Source organism: Stomoxys calcitrans, chromosome 2 (genome assembly GCF_963082655.1).
Source record: "Stomoxys calcitrans chromosome 2, idStoCalc2.1, whole genome shotgun sequence".
Taxonomy (NCBI): Eukaryota; Metazoa; Arthropoda; class Insecta; order Diptera; family Muscidae; genus Stomoxys; species Stomoxys calcitrans.
The window spans coordinates 1,166,841-1,188,111 of NC_081553.1; the positions used below are offsets into that span (position 1 = coordinate 1,166,841).

General features: G+C 37.7%; 1 protein-coding gene across 2 annotated transcripts; it reads left to right on the forward strand.

The window, feature by feature from the left end:
- Positions 1 to 8,105: 8,105 nt before the first annotated feature.
- On the forward strand, positions 8,106 to 12,723 carry LOC106083787 (pro-corazonin). 2 transcript variants are annotated; one of them, XM_013247038.2, is made up of 3 exons: positions 8,106 to 8,215; positions 11,826 to 12,029; positions 12,103 to 12,723. In XM_013247038.2, the coding sequence occupies exons 2-3, from the start codon at positions 11,833 to 11,835 to the stop codon at positions 12,320 to 12,322; spliced, it is 417 nt and encodes a 138-aa protein (XP_013102492.1). In that variant the 5' UTR covers positions 8,106 to 8,215; positions 11,826 to 11,832; the 3' UTR covers positions 12,323 to 12,723. The 2 variants fall into 2 exon arrangements, with proteins under 2 accessions (XP_013102492.1, XP_013102494.1); XM_013247040.2 differs by having other exon boundaries at positions 8,121 to 8,215; positions 11,790 to 12,029.
- The last annotated feature ends 8,548 nt before the right edge of the window (positions 12,724 to 21,271 follow it).

Here is a 21,271-nt window from a genome sequence, read left to right on the forward strand (position 1 = left end):
TGAAAGTGGCAAGTTAAACGCCACAATGCGCATGTTCTACATTCAACCGCTAAGCTATTGCGAACAATTTTGTTTTGTTTTGTTCGCTTCGTTCTAAACAGTCGACTTGTTGCAGTCAGTTCGCAATACCACAACAAGTCGAAAACACGTTGGTGCAAAAGCTTCACCCGGCACCTTAGCTTTTTTCATCAAAAGACTTATGTGTGTGTGTGTGATGGAAGTAGCTCAGCAGTCCAAGCGTCTATCATGACATTGTCTTTAAAGACTTCTTTGAGAAAATTTGAATTTTGTCACCGATATGTCATATCTGCTGGCGTGTCTTACAGATTGTCGACGAATTCGCTAACCGTGTCCACGAACAAGTCAGCACATTTTACCTGTTAGGGTGAAGATTATTAGGTTAGGGTTCAAATCCCTCCTCAGTCAGCATCCATAATAGGTTATCAATGGTGGTCATAGCGATAAAATGCTGTTAAAAGTTCCCTCAATGTCAATGCATACCGCCAGTGTGTACGACTTGGTCTCAAAGGATTCTTCTATTATGTGCACAACATATTGCAGGGCGGTCTCCACCCACCTTCCCTTGACATAGGCATTCTGTTTGTATTTGAGCAGTTCGCCGGATGTCCTACTCTTTATATTGTGTCCATAATACGTTCCATGGTTTTGAGTAGAAAGGACGAAAGCGTATAGGTCTGTGGGCCTTTCCAATAACGTTTCAGTTTGAGCATGGTTTTTTGTGAGAAACTTTTTCATCTTGGCGGCGTCATTAACGCTATCGATCTGGTCGCAGAAAAGCTTCCACGAGGCACGTTTTGCCGTTTTGCCGCTCTGACAATCTTACTGTATTCCTTGAGCTGTGTGTAATACACATCCCAATATACTTCCGTTTTTTTACGACGTGCTCTGTTATAAAGCCTGCAGTCCCCTTTCCCAATGTTGCGAACCTCTCCGGTTATCCAGGGTTTTTCTGGAACTAATTTCTTTTCTCGAAGAGGACAACTATCTTCGAAAGACTCCACTAGTGCAGTCGTAATCATGTTGACATTGTAGTCAATGTCTTCTATGCTTAGACGATCTAAACTATCTTGCCCAGGTCTTCTTCTGAGTTGTTTTCCGAATTTTGGCCAGTTGGTTTTCAACTTATCACGGAAGTTTTTCTGATTCGACGCTGGCCGTGTAGAATAGCACGTAATGTAGCAGTGGTCTGAGAAGAAATACTCCTGAACCTCATCGAGATTAGATTTTCCGACCATATTGTCATATCTAAAACCTCCTCCCTAATCTTATTAACAAAGGTAGCGGTGTTACCAATATTAAGTGTTATTAGGTCGTTAGTATTCAAGAATTCTGCCAGGGCTTGGCCCCGCTTATTAATGTTAGGACTACCCCACGAATGTGGTGAGAGCGCATCGCATCCTATTAGTACCTCATTTCCTTTCTGTTTTGCTTCCCCACCAACCGCTGCAGCTCTGACGTGGTTGGGGGTTTCGGAGTGTCGAAAGGCAGATAAAGTGATACCCGTTATGCTCCACACTCCCTGTCTCACCACTGTTGCATCAGACGTTGACAACTCTGGCCAAAAAAAAATAATTAAAATTTTTATGACAAATAACGCAGGTCCTTGGCCGCGTACCAGTGTTAGCATAGAATAATTAGTAGTTGATATGTTTCAGTCAACAAAATTTGTTCCGGGTCGTCTATGGCTCCTGAATTAAGGCAATTTGAATCTTGCCCTTGCTGATTTTCTCCATCAGAGCTTTAGTAGCTGTATCGCTGCGGTGGAGGTTTATCTGAATGACATCAATCATTGGCCCTCCCGTAAATGGGCTTTTTGGGGGTGGGTTATGGTCTCAACGACTGCTCCCTGGTCATTAGGCTGCATTGACTTTGCTGTCACTGCACTGTCTGATGTTTTCGTAGTTGGTTCTTTGCCTATTTTAGTATGCCGAATCTTTATAAAGTCGGTAATGGTTTCATCATCGGGTCCCTGTTCGTTAGGCTGCATTGGGTGTCCGGTCCTGTACTGCCTAATGTTTAAATATTTGGACCTTTGCCTATCTTAGTCTTCCAAATCTTAAGTAAATTAGCTTTTTGGGAGAAGGTGATGGTCACATCGTCAGCTCCATGTTCGTTAGGCTGCATTGAGACTTCTGTCGCTGCGATGTCTGATGTTTCAATATTAGGATCTTTACCTATCGTGGTCTTCCGAATTTTGAAGTCGGTGATAGGTCCCTGTCCGATTGGCTGGGTTGGGTCTCTCGCCCCTCCACTGCCTCGTGTTTTAGTATTAGGATCTTTGCTTATCCCATTTGAGTGATTTTCTCGTCATCGGCAGCCTGTTCGTTAGGCAGTATTGAGTGTCTTGACACTGCACCGCCTGGTGGTTCAATATGAGGATATTTACCTTTCCTAGTCTTCCCAATCTTGAAAAATACAGCCTTGATCTCGTAGTTTGCCATGTCTTTCGTCATAGCCAAACTTGTCACGGAGACTTGAACGGAGAGTTCCTTCCTCCTTCTCCTCTCTGTGGAAGACCTCCCATTTCTCCACAGCCAACTCTTGATTTTGCTTGTTTGAAACATCCATCATGCGTTTTGTCGCGAATTCGCCGCCTTTATCCTTGTTGAAGACCGTCGCCTTTGTGAGCTGGGAGATGTCGATCTTTCTCACAAGGTGGAGCTTTGCACTCGACCTTGTGTATCATCGCTCCCCAGGGAGTGGGGATATTTCCAATGAGCTTTTTGACGGTATCAATACATTCCGTTGACGCAAAGTGCAGAAGCTCATAATCTGTATGGGTGAACCCCGTTCAGAGTTCAACTCATGATCGAAAACCCGTTCGTTTACCAGATGCTTCACTTGGGACAGATGATCTGGTTTAATCCTACCGGATGCAATGCCGATATCGAAGACTGCATCTCATCCCTACTGTGTTTGGTCATCTCATCTTCCATCCCCTTCCGTGATGGCTGTGGCGTCCTTTTGGAAGTCACAGTCCTCCATGAACCCTCAGAGGCCGTGCGCACTTGTCTCCCTTCGCAGGACACTGTCTGGAGTCGCCATTGCGGGAGGGCTGATTTGGTCTTCCCAGAGTACTTGAAAGCTGTTTTTCTTCTTAAGGGTTTTAGGTGTGTTATGCTCTTCGGGAGATCTGATTCTCCTAGCAGCTTCCGTACACTCAAAAAAATAAAACGTTTGACACATTTTGACGACAAACAAAATATTTTTATAGTGAACTTTTTTTTATTGTAACTATGTCACGTTTCGCTTCAACATATCAAACATTAGCCAAAAACGTAGTATTGTTGAATGTAACTAACTTTGTTTATTGTAAACCCATGAAATGCTTTTAATATAATTATGTATCATAACATCGAAATTAATTGAAATATACTCCAGAAGAGTTTGAACTACCAACTTAGATCTGCTTATAATTGTTAAAATTTGGAGTTAGAATTGTTTTACAACATTTAATTTTAAAATTAAAACGAATATACTATGTAAATGTAGGACGTTAAATTAATTTTGAAGTAAAGAAAAACTAGTTGAAGCCCCGAATAACATTTTTTATATCAAGAATGAACGGTATTGTCGGTGTAAAAATGTTACACCTTAGTTTATATTTGTCAAAAATTCTTTCAAAAATCAATCGCAAAAAAAAAACTTTTATCGTAAGCAAAATCTAAAGTTTTTCCGAAAAGAAGTTTACTTGGGAAAATTTTCTTTTATGCGTATGGAAGTGCTTAGAATGTCAGTTCTATCCCTTCCAGCATCCTGTACTTTCGCCCAATTGCGCTGCCGGTGCATATTCCCCTGTCACCTTCGTTGGGCCCCGGATCGCTTTCTTGCTAGAGCAAAGCTCTCGCTAATAACTGCCATTATCCCGCTGTCCTCATCTCCCGATTCGGCTGCGATGAATGTTTCTTTGACACTGTCGCTGTCCGAATCTGACTCGGAAACACCACCTTTACATAAAGGCTGGGGACGAGCTGCGCATCTTCCTCATTCGTTAGTCTGACGACTGGTTGTGCGCTTGAAGCATTACTCTCGGCTACAGGTGCCAAGGCACCCACGCCTATAGGAGGGGCGGACAACATACTTTGGTCTGATGCCACCACCGCAGCTGTTGGATCTTTGGAAAATCATAACATTTTATAATTTTTGTTTGTTTCTCTTTCGATACGAGCTCAATGATCGAATCGGTTGATGCGTGTTGCCATCTCTGGCTTTCCTTTTCCATTTGCAAAGAAAATCTCCGATCATTGAGCTCGCGGCCTGCTGAGAGCTTTTGGGATGGTATTTATTCTACTCTACATATGACATATGGTGTAGAAGAACGGTGCTTTAGATAATTTGAATTTTGTCACCAATATGGCATATCTTTAGATTGTCGACGAATTCAATTAGCGTGTCCACCAGGAAATATTGAGAAATTTTTCAATTTCTATTTTTTTCTTCAAAAAAATGATGTTTTCTAAACGGCATCGCATTAGACTTGTCATTTGAATTGTCATGAAACCAAGACTTTGTGTTGTAACTTTATTGATGAAAAAGAAGGAATGTGGACATGTTGCTAGACATGTCATATAACGGTCAGCGAATAAGAAATTAAGGTTTACTTTTTGAAAATAAGAAATCCAACGGTACAAAACTTCAAAACAAGGAGATTGGATTCACTGCGGGGATCGATCCTTTTCGGTTCGTTCCAATAGAGAAAGTAGTTTCAATTTATCCATAGTACCATTTAGTTCTGATGCCAAAGTAACTATTTTGGCATGCACAAAGAAAACGCTTCACAACACAAACACAGTTGACTCACAACAAGAAACTTCCGCCTCCTCGCAAGTTTTTTTTATTAAAGGTAACATGTGGAAATGTCCGAGAAAGGAGTGTCCAAAATGAAGGATACTAAAATATTGTCTTAATATCCGCTGTGGCCATATGTGGCCTATTGTGATTACTCAATCTTCTATCTCCTTCAGTATCCTTTTTCTATTACAAGTATCCTATTTTCATTACGACATAAAAACGGACATTGGGAGAGGAGATAAAAGCTATCTTCCGGAACGATAAAAGCTATCTTCATTTTCGATGCCAACGTGGGTTGAATGTGTGCCTTACTTGTTGCCGCTCAGATACATCTTCTCCCAAGACAATAGTTCGCAGACATTACGTTTCGATCGCAGATTAAAAAGCCCTTCTGTCTGATTTGGTACTCCGCTAACCCATTATCTGTAAGGAGCCGAACCGTCCCTTACACTCATAGAAAAAAGTTTGCTACCTCCCAAAGACCTATCAAAGACGATTTCCATATAGTCATTACTACTCAAATTTGGGATTTGGAGGGTCGCACGACTCCCAAATTTAAATGAAAGATCAGTACTCAACTCTAGAAAGCCTTTCGTTTGAATTCAATATTGCCCGGATCGGCCTTCATGTCCATTGAGGACGGTTCTCAAATATGTGGCCCAAATGTTCATATAAGTTACGTAGTGTACTCCAAAATACCGTTGATTTGAGCCCCATATTGTCCAGATCCACTTTACAATATGAGTAGTGTGAAGGGTCCGCCTCCCTTCCGATATCAAACATTAATATAGCCTATTAGCTTACCTTTCCAGACCATCCTACAAAATATGGGAAAATTTCAGGTAAATAGGTTCAGCCGTTTTTGAGTCCATGTGGAACAAAAAATGAAAAAAATTTCAATAGTTTTAATTGCACAACCAAAGTTCAGTATTCTTATAACTTTGCTTATAAAGATGTCTGCACGTATAAATGGATATTGATGCATTTCGTTGAGTTAAGTGAACCTTTTGCCGCTTATCATATTAAATGTAGTGTGACTGAGTTGGAAGAGCAGCCGCTTTGCATTGCACGAAGGGTTCTGAGTTCAAATATTACTGACAGTAAAAAGTGTGTGAAATCAAAAATGTTTGCTAAAACTGCAGTTTTTGTCTGCTGAAATGGGAAAGCAGACATTTCTGCTGTATTAGCAAACATTTCTTACTGCTATTTCAACTAATAAAATCTGCCGCAATGAATACACAAGTCCGCTGAAAAAAATTTGTATGCTACTTTTAATGGTTGCCTGTTACTTTATGTCATGTTTATATAGATTCGTTTTACTTTTGTCGTTTTGAAAAACACATCAATCATTCACACTTGTTGAGATGTTTTGGAAGTTTCACTTTTGCACTCCCAGCAAAAACTTGTTAAGTACATGTCATTATTTTTGACATTTAAAATAATGGATAACATATTAGCTGCTAAAATATAAGTAATTATCAACAGGAATTGTAAATTGTAAATCTTCTGATGTACGCTGGTATTGTAAATCTTCTGATGTACGCTTTAAATATCTAAATATGGTCCGATCTGAACCAAGTTCAGGTCAGATGACGGGAGGCTTAAGACAACTCACTGTTTTAAATTTCAGCGAAATCGGGTAATAAATGCAGCTTTTATGGGTTCCAGACCCTTAGCAGATCGGTCTATATGGCAGCTATATCTAAATATTGTCCGATATGAACCATATTTAAATCGAATATCGCGAGGCTTAAAACAACTCACTGTTACAAATTTCAGCAAAAAAATAAAAAAATAAAAATAATAAATAAAAGTAAAAATAAAGGTTTTATGAGCGTCGGACCCTTTATCGGCAGATCGGTCTTTATGGCAGCTATATTTAAATATATTCCGATCTGAACTATATTTATATATGGGCTAAATTTCGGTACCTCGACAGGTCTTGTAAATGGACATATTTTGCATGATCTTCTCCAGGCGTATTTCGAGCAATGGGAGGTGCATGAGACCGTTTCAATGACACACAATGTTATTTTGAGAAGGCGCTTACATTTGTGTGGATGTACTGCTGACTGCCTTTGCTGGCATTTACGTATGCATCAATTTCTACTCTTTCCGGCACTGGGCTCCTATGGTGGAGAGCATAACATTCTATCGTGGAAGGTATACAAATAGTTACTCCCCAATGCAACAGTTTACTGGTCGCAAAGGTATTCCAAACGTTTTATATATTTGCCGGTAGCAGCCATATTCCGGATTAAATATGGTGGGCCTTTCAAATTCGCCTGATTTACCCAATTTAGGATCCCTTAGCAGCCTCAAGCAGTTTGTTCCGAACCGGGCCTTATTTGGATATAGCCAACCAGTTTTCTGATAGTGGATATATAGATAGCCTAGTTTTAAATATTGTAGTATTAGATATGTACCCAAGGTGGCATGTATCCTATTTTTAACTGCGTGGAGCTATCTTGCGGAGAGTGTGAAAAGTGGTTTGCAAATGGATTTGCAATTGGTATCCCTCACTTGAATTTTGTATGGTTTTCTATCATTTTGCATCCCCAATACTTAATGTTTAAATGGCAAGGAAGGAGCAATTGAAATAACGAACGAGCATAGGCCTTAAAGGTCGAATAGATAGTCACTTAGTTCCCGCATTAAAGGGATGTGCGGCAGCATGTGTGGAAAGCGCCCATAGCGGAGAGGGAAGGAGGTGAACTGGTGTGAAAGGGTTTAACCATTCATCCAAAATGTGATGAGATGTGATGATTTTTTAATCAACAAATGCATTCAATTTGCTCAGCCGCTCGGCACCAAATCTAACATTGAGTGGGAGGTTTCTGGTTTTTTTTCTTAATGTCGTTGAAGTTTGTGCTGCTGTTGTGCTCGAGAAGATGTTACTTTTCGGCCAAGTTAACAAAAACAATTGACTGCTAATAACACTTAATGCTTGTTACAGCCAAAGAACGCAAATTAAATAAAAGTATTGAAGGAGGACCTTGTACACGGGGAATAAGTAAAACTGCTATTTTTTATTGGGATGGAAAAAGAAGTAAGGGTTTTGATAAAATTTTTTTCCGGCTAAAGGGATGCAATTATCTTAACTTATAACTTATCTAAAGTTAATTTCTAGTGGGGACTTTCCGAGAGAAACGTTTTTTTTATTAAAAAATAAATTTTTTCATTTCTTTCAGTGCATATTTAGTGTTGACGATAATTGCTAGGCAGGTCTTTGTGGTGCCTTTGGCAAATTGTTCCTTTGGTATATCATCAGCAGAAGTGCCAGTATAAAAGCGGGGAACAAACTTCATTCCGATATTCAGTCTCGATTCAAACGCTTATTTTAACGGACGTGTGCTGTGGTTCGGGCGTAAATTGAGTCATTATCACATTTAAATTCACAAATGTAAGTAATTTAAATATAGTATAGTGAAATGGATGTGCCATTAGAATTGGTGAATTTTTCTGACAAAGAAGTTCTACATATGTATAGATGTTAAGGAAAAAAGTGATTAAATTTCTTCGTACACTTAAAAATGTTAAATTATATAACGAAACGCTAAACACTTAGCATTTGGAATATTAACCTCTCCTCTGGAAAATTTATTAGTGCGTATTTTGTATACAAATTACAACCAAACCTGGGCTTTTCATTTTTACCTGTGTTTAGCCTGAAAAATATATTTGATTTCTTGAGTACGTAGAGACTGTAAGAAATTGCCGGATGTCCTACAGGTCATCCAATTAGTATTTCGGAAACCCGAGTAGAAAAATTTTATATTATCAATGCAACTATATCTGCCATCAGATATAATTATGGACAAGTTCATGAAAATGATATGGTGGTCGTGGTGGCCACTTGGCCGATGGTCTTTTTCATTATTAACGGCATACCTTCCTCTTTATTATGAAATAAACATCCGATCATTTATCTAAAAAAAGCCATCTCTTATTGGAAAACTCTTTATTGATGATTAATTTTGTAGCAGAATCTGTGGTTATGGGCAGTATTAGATAACAAAACACAGAAGGGCTCAAAGTGAAATCTACCGAAATGTACGTACGCACACAATTACCGCTCATAATTGTGAAACTAATGTGCGCGCTTTTTAATTGCGAAAAAAAAGATGGAACAATGCATAAATTAAGGCCGAGTCGTCCTTTCGATACCCACCAACTCTGATATATATTTTACCATCCTTCGTCATACTAAAAATGCATAATTTTTGAACCCATAGCAGTTATATCTAAATATAGTCCGATCGCCACCATATTCAGGAAGGCTATGTTAGGGACTCACCAAACTTATTGTGGGAAATTCATCGGTTAAAAAATTCACATTCTATAGGTCTAAGAACTTAAATCAAGAGATCGGTATATGCATATGCCTGCTACATCCAAATATAGACCGATCCGAAATACATAGAGCACGGGTTTCGGAGAGCATAACAGGGATCACTGTGCTAAATTTCAGTGATATCAGACAATAATCTTGGCCACATTAAACACGAATATCAAACAGCCTAACACAGCCCATTGTGTCAAATATCAGCGAAATCGGTTAATGAACGTACTTTTATGGTCCCAATAACTTAAATCGGGAGATTTGTACATATGGCAGCTATATCCAAGTATAGCTCGATCTTGGCCGTACTCATTGCGCTAAATTTCAGCAAAACAAATTCACCTTTTATGAGCCTAAAACCTTAAATCGAAAGATCGGTCTATGTGGCAGCTATATCCAAATCTGGACAAGGATAACGAGAGGCCTAACACAACAACTGTCGCAAATTTCAGCGAAATCGGATAATAAACGTGGATTTAATGGGCACAAGACACTAAATCGGCAGACCGGCATATATTGAAATGCACGCAAAAAATAAAACGTTTGGGAAATTTTTACGACAAATAAATTTTCGCAACGCTTCGCTTCAACATATCCTTTTGGCGCAGCTTCGCCTGCCTTCCTTTTGTTGTAAAACCAAAAACTCTTTAATTACAAAAGTGCCAGTAATTATTCTCTTGTGCCTCACCAATTCGAGAGGGGCAGAGGGTGAGTATTTGGCAAAAATACTTAAAATGGGTGGCAAAAATGCTTACTTCATTGCACATTATTTTGTACGTACACAAAAAAAGAATCCCAAGCAGACCCATAGGCTTGCAAATAATTGTAATTCTCAAAAACAAAATTTTTTTTTGTTCCGACTGACCAAAAAGCGCTGTCAGTGCATTAAGTGGGTCGGACGAGTGCGGATGGTATTTTTTCAAATTTTCGGTACAATAAAGCTAGAATGTCCAATGACAAAAATCTTTAGAACAACAAACAAATTGCTGCGATAAAGAAATATCCATCACAAAGTAGGTATTTAAATGTGCGAAAACAACAACAATTTTTTTTTTTTATTTATAGCATATCGAATACAGTAATCATATTATAAAACCATAACGAGTTGTTCCAAAATAAAGGCTTTCAATATAATTGTGTATCATAAAATCGGATTAAATCCAAATATATTCTGAAAGTGTTTGAATTACCAACGGAAATTTGGTTATAATTCGTAAAAAATTGAGTTTGAATTACGGTACAACATTAAATTGAACTGGCATCCTTCTCAATATGAACAATCTATTTTAAACATTTGATGTTAAATTAATTAATTAATAAAGAAAAACTAGTTGTTCTATATATCAAAAATGGAAGCTATTATCAGGGTAAAATAAACTTTATATTTGCCACAAATTCTTGCAAGAATTTATCGCATAAACATGTAATTTTATCGTAAATAAAGTCCAACTTTTTTCAGAAAAGAAATTTGTCTTTATGTCAAACGAATTATTTTTTGTGTGTGGCGACTATATTATTTGTTAGGTAAAACAGACAAACGTTTGCTGTAACAACAGCAAACCTGCTGAAAAGCGACAGCAGTAATTTTTTTCTTAAACAGCAAATATTTTCTGTTGTTTTCAAAAAAAAAAAAAACGTAGAAGTCAAACCGATCACTGTATTGGCAAAAATAAAATAACAAAGCAGATTTTTATGAACAGCTCATGTTTTACATATTTTTTATGTGTAAACCAAGGTAAACTAACAATTGTTTTTTGTATCCATTACTAACAATTTTTTCCAAATATGCTCACAAAAAAAACAGACAAACGTTTGCTGTAACAACAGCAAACCTGCTGAAAAGCGACAGCAGTAATTTTTTTCTTAAACAGCAAATATTTTCTGTTGTTTTCAAAAAAAAAAAAACGTAGAAGTCAAACCGATCACTGTTTTGGCAAAAATAAAATAACAAAGCAGATTTTTATGAACAGCTCATGTTTTACATATTTTTTATGTGTAAACCAAGGTAAACTAACAATTGTTTTTTGTATCCATTACTAACAATTTTTTCCAAATATGCTCACAAAACACCATATTTAGGAGCAGCGTGCAAAGCCCTCATTGCATTCGCTCAAAACAAAAATACCAGTCCAAGGTCAAAGGTCTGGTGAGACGTGCAATTCCCTTCAAGTTTCATTCGGGTGAGCATTTATGTTCAATCTAGACATTGTGGTGTCCCACTTTCAAATCCTATGTAGTTGATGTCTTCGCTAACTGTTGAAATAACAACTGTAATGTAGAGGCCACCCCCTTATACCGCTGCCAGACCGAGTGTGTTCCCATTTATTATGGTAAATTTTCCGGTATAGAGCTGAAATTAATCATGTAACAATTTTTGTATTTCTTGTTCACAATTGTGAGTGTAGATTGGTTCGGTTTCATATCAAATAGAGTTTTAAAAATTTTATTTTTTTCCGTCTTACAACAGTAACAAGCACTATCAGGATTATAGCTCACACACATACAATTGGAAATAAATAATTGAAGGGTAGATGGCATATCAGCAGAGCCTCTAGAATATGAACGATTCAAAGCAGTAGTCCAAAAATACTATATGGGAATATTTATTCTTTATTTCCATGTGATCCTTCTTTAGTTGCGTAATCATTTGCACAATCCATCATATTTTTAGCGTACAAATGCTGCGAATAGTCTTGTTGTTGTTCCTCTTCTCGATGGCTTGTATGGGTCAAACATTTCAGTACTCCAGGGGTTGGACCAATGGCAAGCGTAGCGGTGGCGGAAGCTCGACGTCAAATATTTTCCGCAAAGACGATGAAGGAATGTCAGAACTATTTGATTTTCAAGATGTTGCCAGTGAAAGGAGATTGGAGAGGTGAGTGTCCCCCTAGAAGCTGACTTCTCTTTAAATACCTTTATATTTTCATATCCTAATGCTATGCTCCCAGATGCCTATTACAACTCCAACACGTGGTCAGAAATCCCCTGCTCCTGCATTCGGCAGCAGCAGCACTCGCCCTCAATCCTCTAACGTCGAACAATGTGAGCGGCAACAGAAACAACAACCTCAATAAAGACAGCACCAATAATCCGTTCTCAAGGAGTCATCAATCAAACGAATTGTTTGAAGAAGTTATCGATGCGAATGATGATTATGGCAAGCATTAAGCAAACACGTCAACGTTGGCAGAACAACTGTTACCCACAACGATAAAGGACAATGGCCACCACTGAACGATTGGCGGAGAAAAATGATTTGTTTGCAGCTTAAACTGCTAGTGTAAAATTAAGATTGAACTACATTGAATATTGACAAAATACTACAAAGGAAAAATCAAAAATTAATAAAAAACAAAAAAAATTTTTAACTCACACCCTAATTAGAAACGTACAAATTGAGGCTGGCTTACCATTACCAATTGAAATTACGCTGTGGTTTTGTACGACTACGAGTATCTCTCCCTGTAAATAACAACTTGAAATGACTTTTTTATTTGATTAAGTTGTGTCAAACATATATTTATTTAATAAATGTGATTGATATCTGATGAACCAGAAGAAAAACTTCACACTCGTTAATTTGGATTTGATTTTAACTTGGATTTAACAAAGGACGGTTTTTGACCGTGGCGAAGCTTGGATGCCCACCACCAACAATAATTATTTTAAAGCTTTAGACAGTATTCGTATATACAAAATTGAATTTGTGCTCGTTTATTGTCGGTTTGCTTGTTTGTTCCGTATAGACCCAAAAACGTCTGAACCGATTACCTTGAAACTTTCACAGATTGTGTAGACTGGTCTGAAAGGAAACATTGGTTGTATAATTTTTTGAGATCGGAAGAGAGGCGGATCCTCCCCCTTACTCCAAAAGTACTACTCAAAAATAAAAGTTGACCGATCATGACAATATGGGACTCAAATGGAAGGTATTCAGGAGTTGAGTACGAATTTCATATAAAAAATTTGGTCCAAGTAATTGGGGGGCCGCCCCAACCTCAAAACCCCCTTAAATAGGTTTTGGACAATCATGACAATATGGGACTCAGATGAAAGATATTCGGGGGTAGATTGCGAATATGGTCAGAAGTTTTCATTATTGCTTTTTGTAGATAATAGAGTTCGAAGCAAAAAAACTTGCTGTTTTCATTCAGTAGGACATTCTCTCATAACATGTAGATGTCTTATGACATGTCACTTTTTGTATTCACATGTAATAGAAAATGTTTGTCAAAATTGTCAATTTACATATGAATCTTCATTTTTGCTATCACACCTGTATGTTATTTTCGTATGACATAACCTAAAAATTAGAGCAAAAGCTAAATTTTTGTGCGTAAAAATTGTTAAAGCTGTGAGAAAGCTCTTAATTGGGGTTGCTTTTATTCGACTCACAACCAAAAGAGCTGATTTCTTTATATTTTTGTCAGAAGGAATAGAACACGCTCTAATCGAAAAAATTTACATGTGCTATTTTGAAGAATGATTTTCATGTGTTAGTTTCGTTTGTATCACACGACATGTGCAACTCTACATGTGCTAAATTTGACATGTCATAAGACAACTACATGCCGTGCAATGGAGCCTTTATGAAAAAATTATCAAAATAGTATTTTTAGAAAACAAAACCCGATTGAACCCCATTATTTAAAACAATACCAATCTTATCACCATTCCATTACCAATATTAACAATTCTGTGCTCCTCTATCCTGTTAACAATATGTAAAACTGAAGTACGCATTTTCTCCCGACTGCGTACGGGTCATGCAATTTCAACGCAACACCTGGTGAACAAGAACAGGGATAACAAGTGCACCAAGAGTATATTAACTGTGGCGCATATTCTAAATTGCTGCTAGCATCTCACCCAATGGCACACCACAATCTTGATCTGATGCACTGAATTTAATGCTACATCTTATGTCTCTGGACATTGGGGCTACCTAAATTGCAGCATCCACTGCAGTGAGGTTAAGGGAGCTTTCTCATTGGTCATGTGGCGACTACGGACACTGTGTTATCCTTGATACAATGTTCGATGTTCCAGTCAGCGTGGATTACACCCTACGTAAGCCGCTTCTCAGACAACCATTAAATCCCTGGAGAACGTATTTCTGAACACAAAAACCGTCCTCGACTGTCGCAGATCTCTCAACAAGATGGCTGAACAGTTCAAAATTCACCTGTTCTGGGTGCCGAGCCACATAGATAGCCCAGGGAATTGTAAAGCGGACGATCTTGCGACACTAGGAACTACCCTACACATTCCAGGCACACTGGAATCTGTGGGTATGCCTCTAGCGACATGTAAGCAAAGTTTTCAGGACCGTTGGCCCGAAGGACAACGAATGATAGATGGTCACAAAGAGGGGGCTGTGAACATTCCAAAACTAATCTAGACTTGAAGAGGTCTACTGCTTTGCTGTCAGTGGCTAGAACAGACGTCTCAATCGTTGTGTCCGTCATGACAGGTCACTTTCTAATCGGAAAACATGCTGACAGACTGAAGGTTGCCAGCAACGACTTTTGCAGAAGCTGTGAGGACATCGAAGAAGAAGAGACTATAGAACACTTTCTACATGTGTGTCCCGCACTAGCAGTTAGAAGAAGTTCCACTTTAGGTTCTCATTCTTTTGAGAACCTGTCTGATTTAGCGGATGGGAACATTCGCAAGTTATTGGACTTTTTATAGCGATCTGGATGGTTCAACGGTAGGAACTAGAAAGTATCTTCCTTCTTCTGTTCCTGTGGTATCAGCATGGACGAAAACATCTAAGTTAGTCTGATGGCAGACTGCCACTTAAACCTAACCTAACTAGGTTTTATAGCTGGTAACGTTTGTACGTAATGCCAATTTTGTTCTGTTATACAATCAAGTTTATAATTAAAGCGGGTTCAATAAATAAACCGTTTTTATACCCTCCACCATAGGATGGGGGTATACCAATTACGTCATTCTGTTTGTAACTCCTCGTAATATTCGTCTAAGACCCCATAAAGTATATATATTCATGATCGTCATGATATTTTAAGTCGAACTAGCACTGACCGTCCGTCTGTCCGTCCGTCTGTCCGTCCGTCGGTCCGTCTGTCTGTCGAAAGCACGCTAACTTTCGAAGGAGTAACGCTAGCCGCTTGAGATTTTGCACAAATTTTTGAAATTTTGTACAACGGCTTCTCTCATACGTGTCGAATATGGCATCGGTATAATACAGATCCCCTATAAACCGATCTCCATATTTTACTTCTTCAGCTCCTAAAGTGCCTAATTCTTACTAGATTTGTCTGAAATTTTTAACAATGACTTCTACTATAGTTTCCAATATTCAGTTCAATTATGGTGCGAAATGAACTATAACTTGATATTGTTTCAATAACATAACAATTCTTTTCTTATATCCTTTGTTTGTCTAAAAAGAGATGCCGTGGCAAGAGCTCGTCAAATGCGATCCATGGTGGAGGGTATATAAGATTCGGCCCGGCCGAACTTAGCACGCTTTTACTTGTTTCGAATTCCTTTTAATTTTAAAATAGATTGTGTTACACTGGTTTCAAAATACGGATTTGTGGCTCAAGTCAGCTGATTTCATATTTTTGTAGGTAACTACACAAACAACCTAATTTACCTAAATAAAATGTTGGCGTTAGAACATACGATGGGATTGACAAATTGTATTTTGCTTGTAAATAGCGCTTTTTTGAAGTTAAACCACATATGAGAGTAGACTTCTACAATTAATGAAACAACCTTCATTGGTGAGCGAACATTTAAAAATGTTCAGTTTCCGAGGTTACCATTCACACATAACCAATCTGCTCAACAGCCTCTATCTCTATCTAGTAGGAGAGACACAAGGAAATATTTATTGGTCTGGTGAATGAATATTTGTTTGCGGCTATCAAAACCCTTTTGCCATTAAAGAATTTTTGATTTTACAATGAAAGATAGCTTCCTTTACCATGTGTAAAGTAGCAAATATGTTTAGAAAAAACAAGGCTGCTTAATATAATTCTATATGTATATGACCTGATGATCATTGCATTTCCTAACCGTCTTAACCGTTAAGGATTAAAATGTGCCTTCCTATTGCCATATAAAACTATATACTCTCCTATCCTGCGCTGCACTGAATCACTTGTGCTTTGTTATTTACATCCGCTAATGTAAAGAGAGCTGAAACTGAATATAGTCTTAGTGATTTTGGTCATTATTGGGTTAATTTACGAATTTCGACCGAAATTTAAAGTTCTTTTCTAATGTTTGAATTCTGCTAATGAAACTCGAGACTTCCTACCTGATGTGTACGCGTGAAAATGAATTAAATTTCAGCTTGGAATGTCATACGGGCATAATAAAATCATTCCGACTGGATGGAGGACTACGTGCAGCAAGAGAATGCATGATTGCGCCACGTTACATAGTTGCTTTGAAGAACACAATCGTGCAATACGTTTGCCAAAAACATAAACAAAAGATTACGAGGGGATATCACGAGACGCCAGACTGCCAAGTGTTTGCGTTTGAATCGTTTGAATTAATTTGGGCTATTTGTGGTTAAGACCAATTTGACTTCAGCCATCTCTGTCGTCTAATATTCGTTCATCCATATGCCGCCTGCATCCATTCACCTGTCTAAATGATTGCCATTAGTTTAATATCCCTTTAATGTCTTCAAATGTGTCTACTCTGTCTTTGAAGTGGCTTCGAATGCGTGCGTATACTGTTTTCTACTTATCCTGAAAACACGTGGCCGATGAACATTTTCGGGTAACATAAAATATTCGTCATTAGATTAAGACGATGTTACCAGAGTGCCAACGAAATTTACTTTCAAGCCAGGCCAGATTTGGATGGGCAACAAAAACAATAGTTTAGCAGTTTATACATGACAAAGGATAAGGTATGTGTTCAATACATTAATAATATTTGAGTGTTACCATTGAGGAATTTCACTTAAGAGTCGAAATTGGAATTCACATAGTAGCCAACACAAAGTTTCCTTATCCACAATTGTAAATTGACCATAAAGCGATTTTTTTTTTTGAAGTAATTGATGGTAACGTTTGAAGGCAACTACACCCAGAGAAATAGCAAATATGTTTGCTGAAACAGCAGAAAGTCTGATGATTATGGGACAGCTGCAATTTTTTGCTGAAACAGCAAATACTTGCTGCTATTTTCAGACGGCAGAAAGTTGAAATTAGCCTAAAATTTCGAAAAAAATTCAAATTTCAAGTAACAGCGGACAAAATATCTACTAAAATTATATTGATGGTATTTAACAAAAATTGTTACCCTAAAATGACAAAATAGTTTTTTAATATATAGGAAATGCTTAATTTATTGTTTTAAAGTTCATACATTTTAAAAAGTTTCTTTTAAAAGTTAAAAAATTGTAATTTAAAATCAGCAGACAGTGTTTGCTCATATCAGCAAACTTATTTTTTAGATCTATTTGACTTTAAACTTTAAATAAACAGTGTTATACAATTTTCGAGGTCCCCTAGCAAATGGCAAAAGTATTGGATTTTATTCCAATTCTCCGTTGGCCATTTACATATGATACACCTTTCCCCCCCGGCACTATGTCCACTTTGCCCATTTCAAATGCGTAAATAAGAACGGGCGCAGGACGTTTTCTTCCTTATGTTTTAAAAAGAAATCAAAAGACTTTCATTTGTTTTCTCCTCCAGATTTGTGTGCCTTGGCTACGACTACCACTCCCACTTGACCTTTCAGTTAAACAACGTTAATATTTAACATGAATTTCAAGAAAGCAATAAAAAAAGGAATAAACCTTCTTTGTAAAATTAACTTTTCACCTCATCCCACACCCTGCGCATCCCACACCCTCCTCCAACCGCTAGGAGTGATAAGGGAGGGCAGCACTGGCTTGGCAATACTTAAGGGTCATTTTGGAGTTTTACACTTTAATAGAATTTGACGTTTTCATTTTGTGATTTGGACGTTGAAAGAAGAGAAAAACATCAGGCACGAAGAGAGAAGTCGGAAAACTTAAGTTGATGAGGGGTGAACAATAAAAAGGTATGAAAGTGATTTTTTTAATTTTTGATTACATTTCTTCATTTGCTGAGCACGATGTATGTATGAGGGTAAGTTGCAGAATTGGTTTGGTGATGTACCAAAGAAGTGAAAAGCCATTACCTGTTACAAGCACAAATATCGCATACAAAAGGTATTACTTTGTGTTTAATTGTAGTGTGAAATTGAAAATCAATTATAATAAAAAAAAGACTATTTAAGCAATGTTGTAGCGTAAAAAAAGCATATAGAGATTTGGGCTTCGACAGTTCGTTCGCAGCGCCTTCGTTTTTAATAAACGGAAAAAAAAACTTTCATTTGTATATTTTTGATCTACACTATAGAGCATCGTTTTGCTCAGAAGTGAAAGTTCGAAAGTTTCAAGAACACATTGGTCCTATGCCTTTTGAATAATTATAATTACTTCTTTCATTTGAGTCGCATAGTGAAATTGATCTGTCTACAGAATTCTAACAGTTGGCAGATCTTACTCTACTCGCAAATACCTCTTATTTGAGATCCACATGTCATAATTGATCTGTACAACTGACTGGTTGCACAAGTATTTAGATGTGCATTTTGCTGTTCTCATGGTGCAAAGCGCATTCCTTCTGTAGCGATTGGAATTAAAGCAGCTTCTTTAGATGAAGGAGAATGAAAAGTTCTTGGCGATCTGGTAGATCCTCCATTATGGATCGTGTTTGTCAGGTTTGTTGGGTGACTTTTTCGCAGGAAGGACGAGCTTTTAAATAGAGGACGAACTTTAGGGGGCCATATGCAAATCTGAACCGATATAGAACATGTGTTCCAATCCTCAACTACATATATCAATAAGAAGTAGCTGTGCAAAATTTCCTTATTCGTTTGACCGCTTTCGAGATTTCCCCAGATGGACCAACGGGCATGGCCAGAACTTGGCAAAATCGAGGCGGTGTCACCTGGATAGTTATCGTTAACAATCGTTACAGTGAAATAAAGTGGGTCTTTTTGGGCAAACAAAGTACAAAAGAAAATAATTGCTATAATATTGGAGCTATATCAAGTTAAGTTCCGAATCGGACCATAAATGAGTTGAATATTGAAGACCATAGTAAAAGTCGTTGTGAAAATTTTCAGCCAATTCGAGTAACAATTGCGTCCTTTAGGGGCTCAAGAAGTAAAATAGACGTGTCGGTTTATATGGGAGCTGTATCAGGTTATAGACCGATTCGGATCCTATTTGACATGTATGTTGAAGGTCATGGGAGAAGCCGATGTGCAAAGCCAAATCGGATAATAATTACGCCCTCTGGAGGCTGCAGAAGTCAAGATCCCCGATCGGTTCATATGGCAGCTATGTCAGGTTATGTATCGATTTGAAATATTTTTGGCACAGATATTATAAGTCTTAACAAAACACGTCATGCGAAATTTCAGCCAAATCGGCTAAGAATTGCGCCCGCTCAAGAAGTCAAGATTCAAGATCGGTTTATATTGCAGCTATATCAGGTTATAAACCGATTTACACCATACTTAGCACAGTTATTGTAAGTCATAACAAAACACATCGTGCGAAATTTCAGGCGCTCTCTAGACGCTCAAGACGTCAATATCCCAGATTGTTTTATATGACAGATATATCAGGTTATAGACCGATTTAAACCATACGCAGCACAGTTGTGTTGCAAAGTTTCAGCCAAATCGGATAAGAATTGTGGCCTCTAGAGGCTCAAGAAGTCAAGATCCAAGATCGGTTTATATGGCAGTAATATCAAAACATGGACCGATATAGCCCATTTACAATCGCAACCGACCTACACCTATAAGAAGTATTTGTGCAAAATTTCAAGCGGCTTCGAAGGTTAGCGTGCTTTTGACAGACAGACAGACGGACGGACGGACATGGGTAGATCGACTTAAAATGTCATGACGATCAATAATATATATACCTAATGGGGTCTTAGATGAATATTTCGAGGAGTTACAAACAGATTGACGAAATTAGTATACCCCCATCCAATGGTGGAGGGTATAAAAAATAAAATAAAATAACAGATTCTTGTCATTGTGTGTGTATTGTTGATGCTGGCTGTTTTTTTTGAGTTGGAGATATTGGCGCTTGGTGGTTTGCCTTTCTTATTGCGCTCAAAGAAAGGTACCCTGATATGATACAATTTTCGTCTTCAAAACGCATGCTTCTACCATTGCACAGCTCACTAATTAGTGAGTAGGTGGAAGCATGTAATATTTTTGCGGCAAAAATGATGATGAAGCTTGGTTAGCTTTGAAATCGCAATGTCCATAGCCTGCCCAATGTCTAAAACTTTAAGAAAGGGTTTTTATGTTACTTTCTATTCTTAATAAAAAAAAAACCCTATTGTTTTCAGCTTGACCAAAAAAAATGCAACGACAAAATGAAACAACCAAAATAAAATCCAAATCCAAAATAATAAAAGAAGATCGGATTATATCACAGCTTAAGCAGCTTCTGGACCCATTTGGACCACAGTTGTTGGAAGTCCAAACAAAACATCTCATCAGAAATTTCAGACAAAGCGGATAAGATTTGCACCCTCTAGAGGTTCAAGAAGTCAATATCTGAGTTTGATTACGAACCGATTAGTTATTGGAAGTCAAAGCAGAACAACTCATGCAAAATTCCAATCAAATCTGGAAAGAATTGCGCCCTCTAGGGACTGAAGAAGTCAAGATCCGAAATCGGTTTATATATCAGCTATATCAAAACATGGACCGATATCTGTCCTACACCAATCCCATCTGTCCTACACTAATAGTAATTATTTGAGCAAAATTTCAAGAGCCTAGCTTTACTATTTAAAAAATTTGAGTGCTCTCAAAGAGACGGACTGATGGACAGATTAATGGACGGACTGACATGACTAAATTGACTTGGAGTGTCAGGAAGATCAAGAATATATATAGGGTCTTACATCAATATTTCGATGTGTTAGAAAACAAAATGAATGCTATGGTGGAGGGTATTAAAATATAGATATTTTGCTGAAGCGTTCACTGCTTTTTCGAAAGCAGAACAGAATAACCTGAAATAAACTTTTTGTAATTAGTTGAAAC

Coding starts and splice junctions, on each gene's coding strand:
- LOC106083787 (XM_013247038.2), top strand. CDS start 11,833: ATGCTGCGAATAGTCTTGTTGTTGTTCCTCTTCTCGATGGCTTGTATG. Junction 12,030..12,102: donor AGTGAAAGGAGATTGGAGAG/GTGAGTGTCCCC, acceptor CTATGCTCCCAG/ATGCCTATTACAACTCCAAC.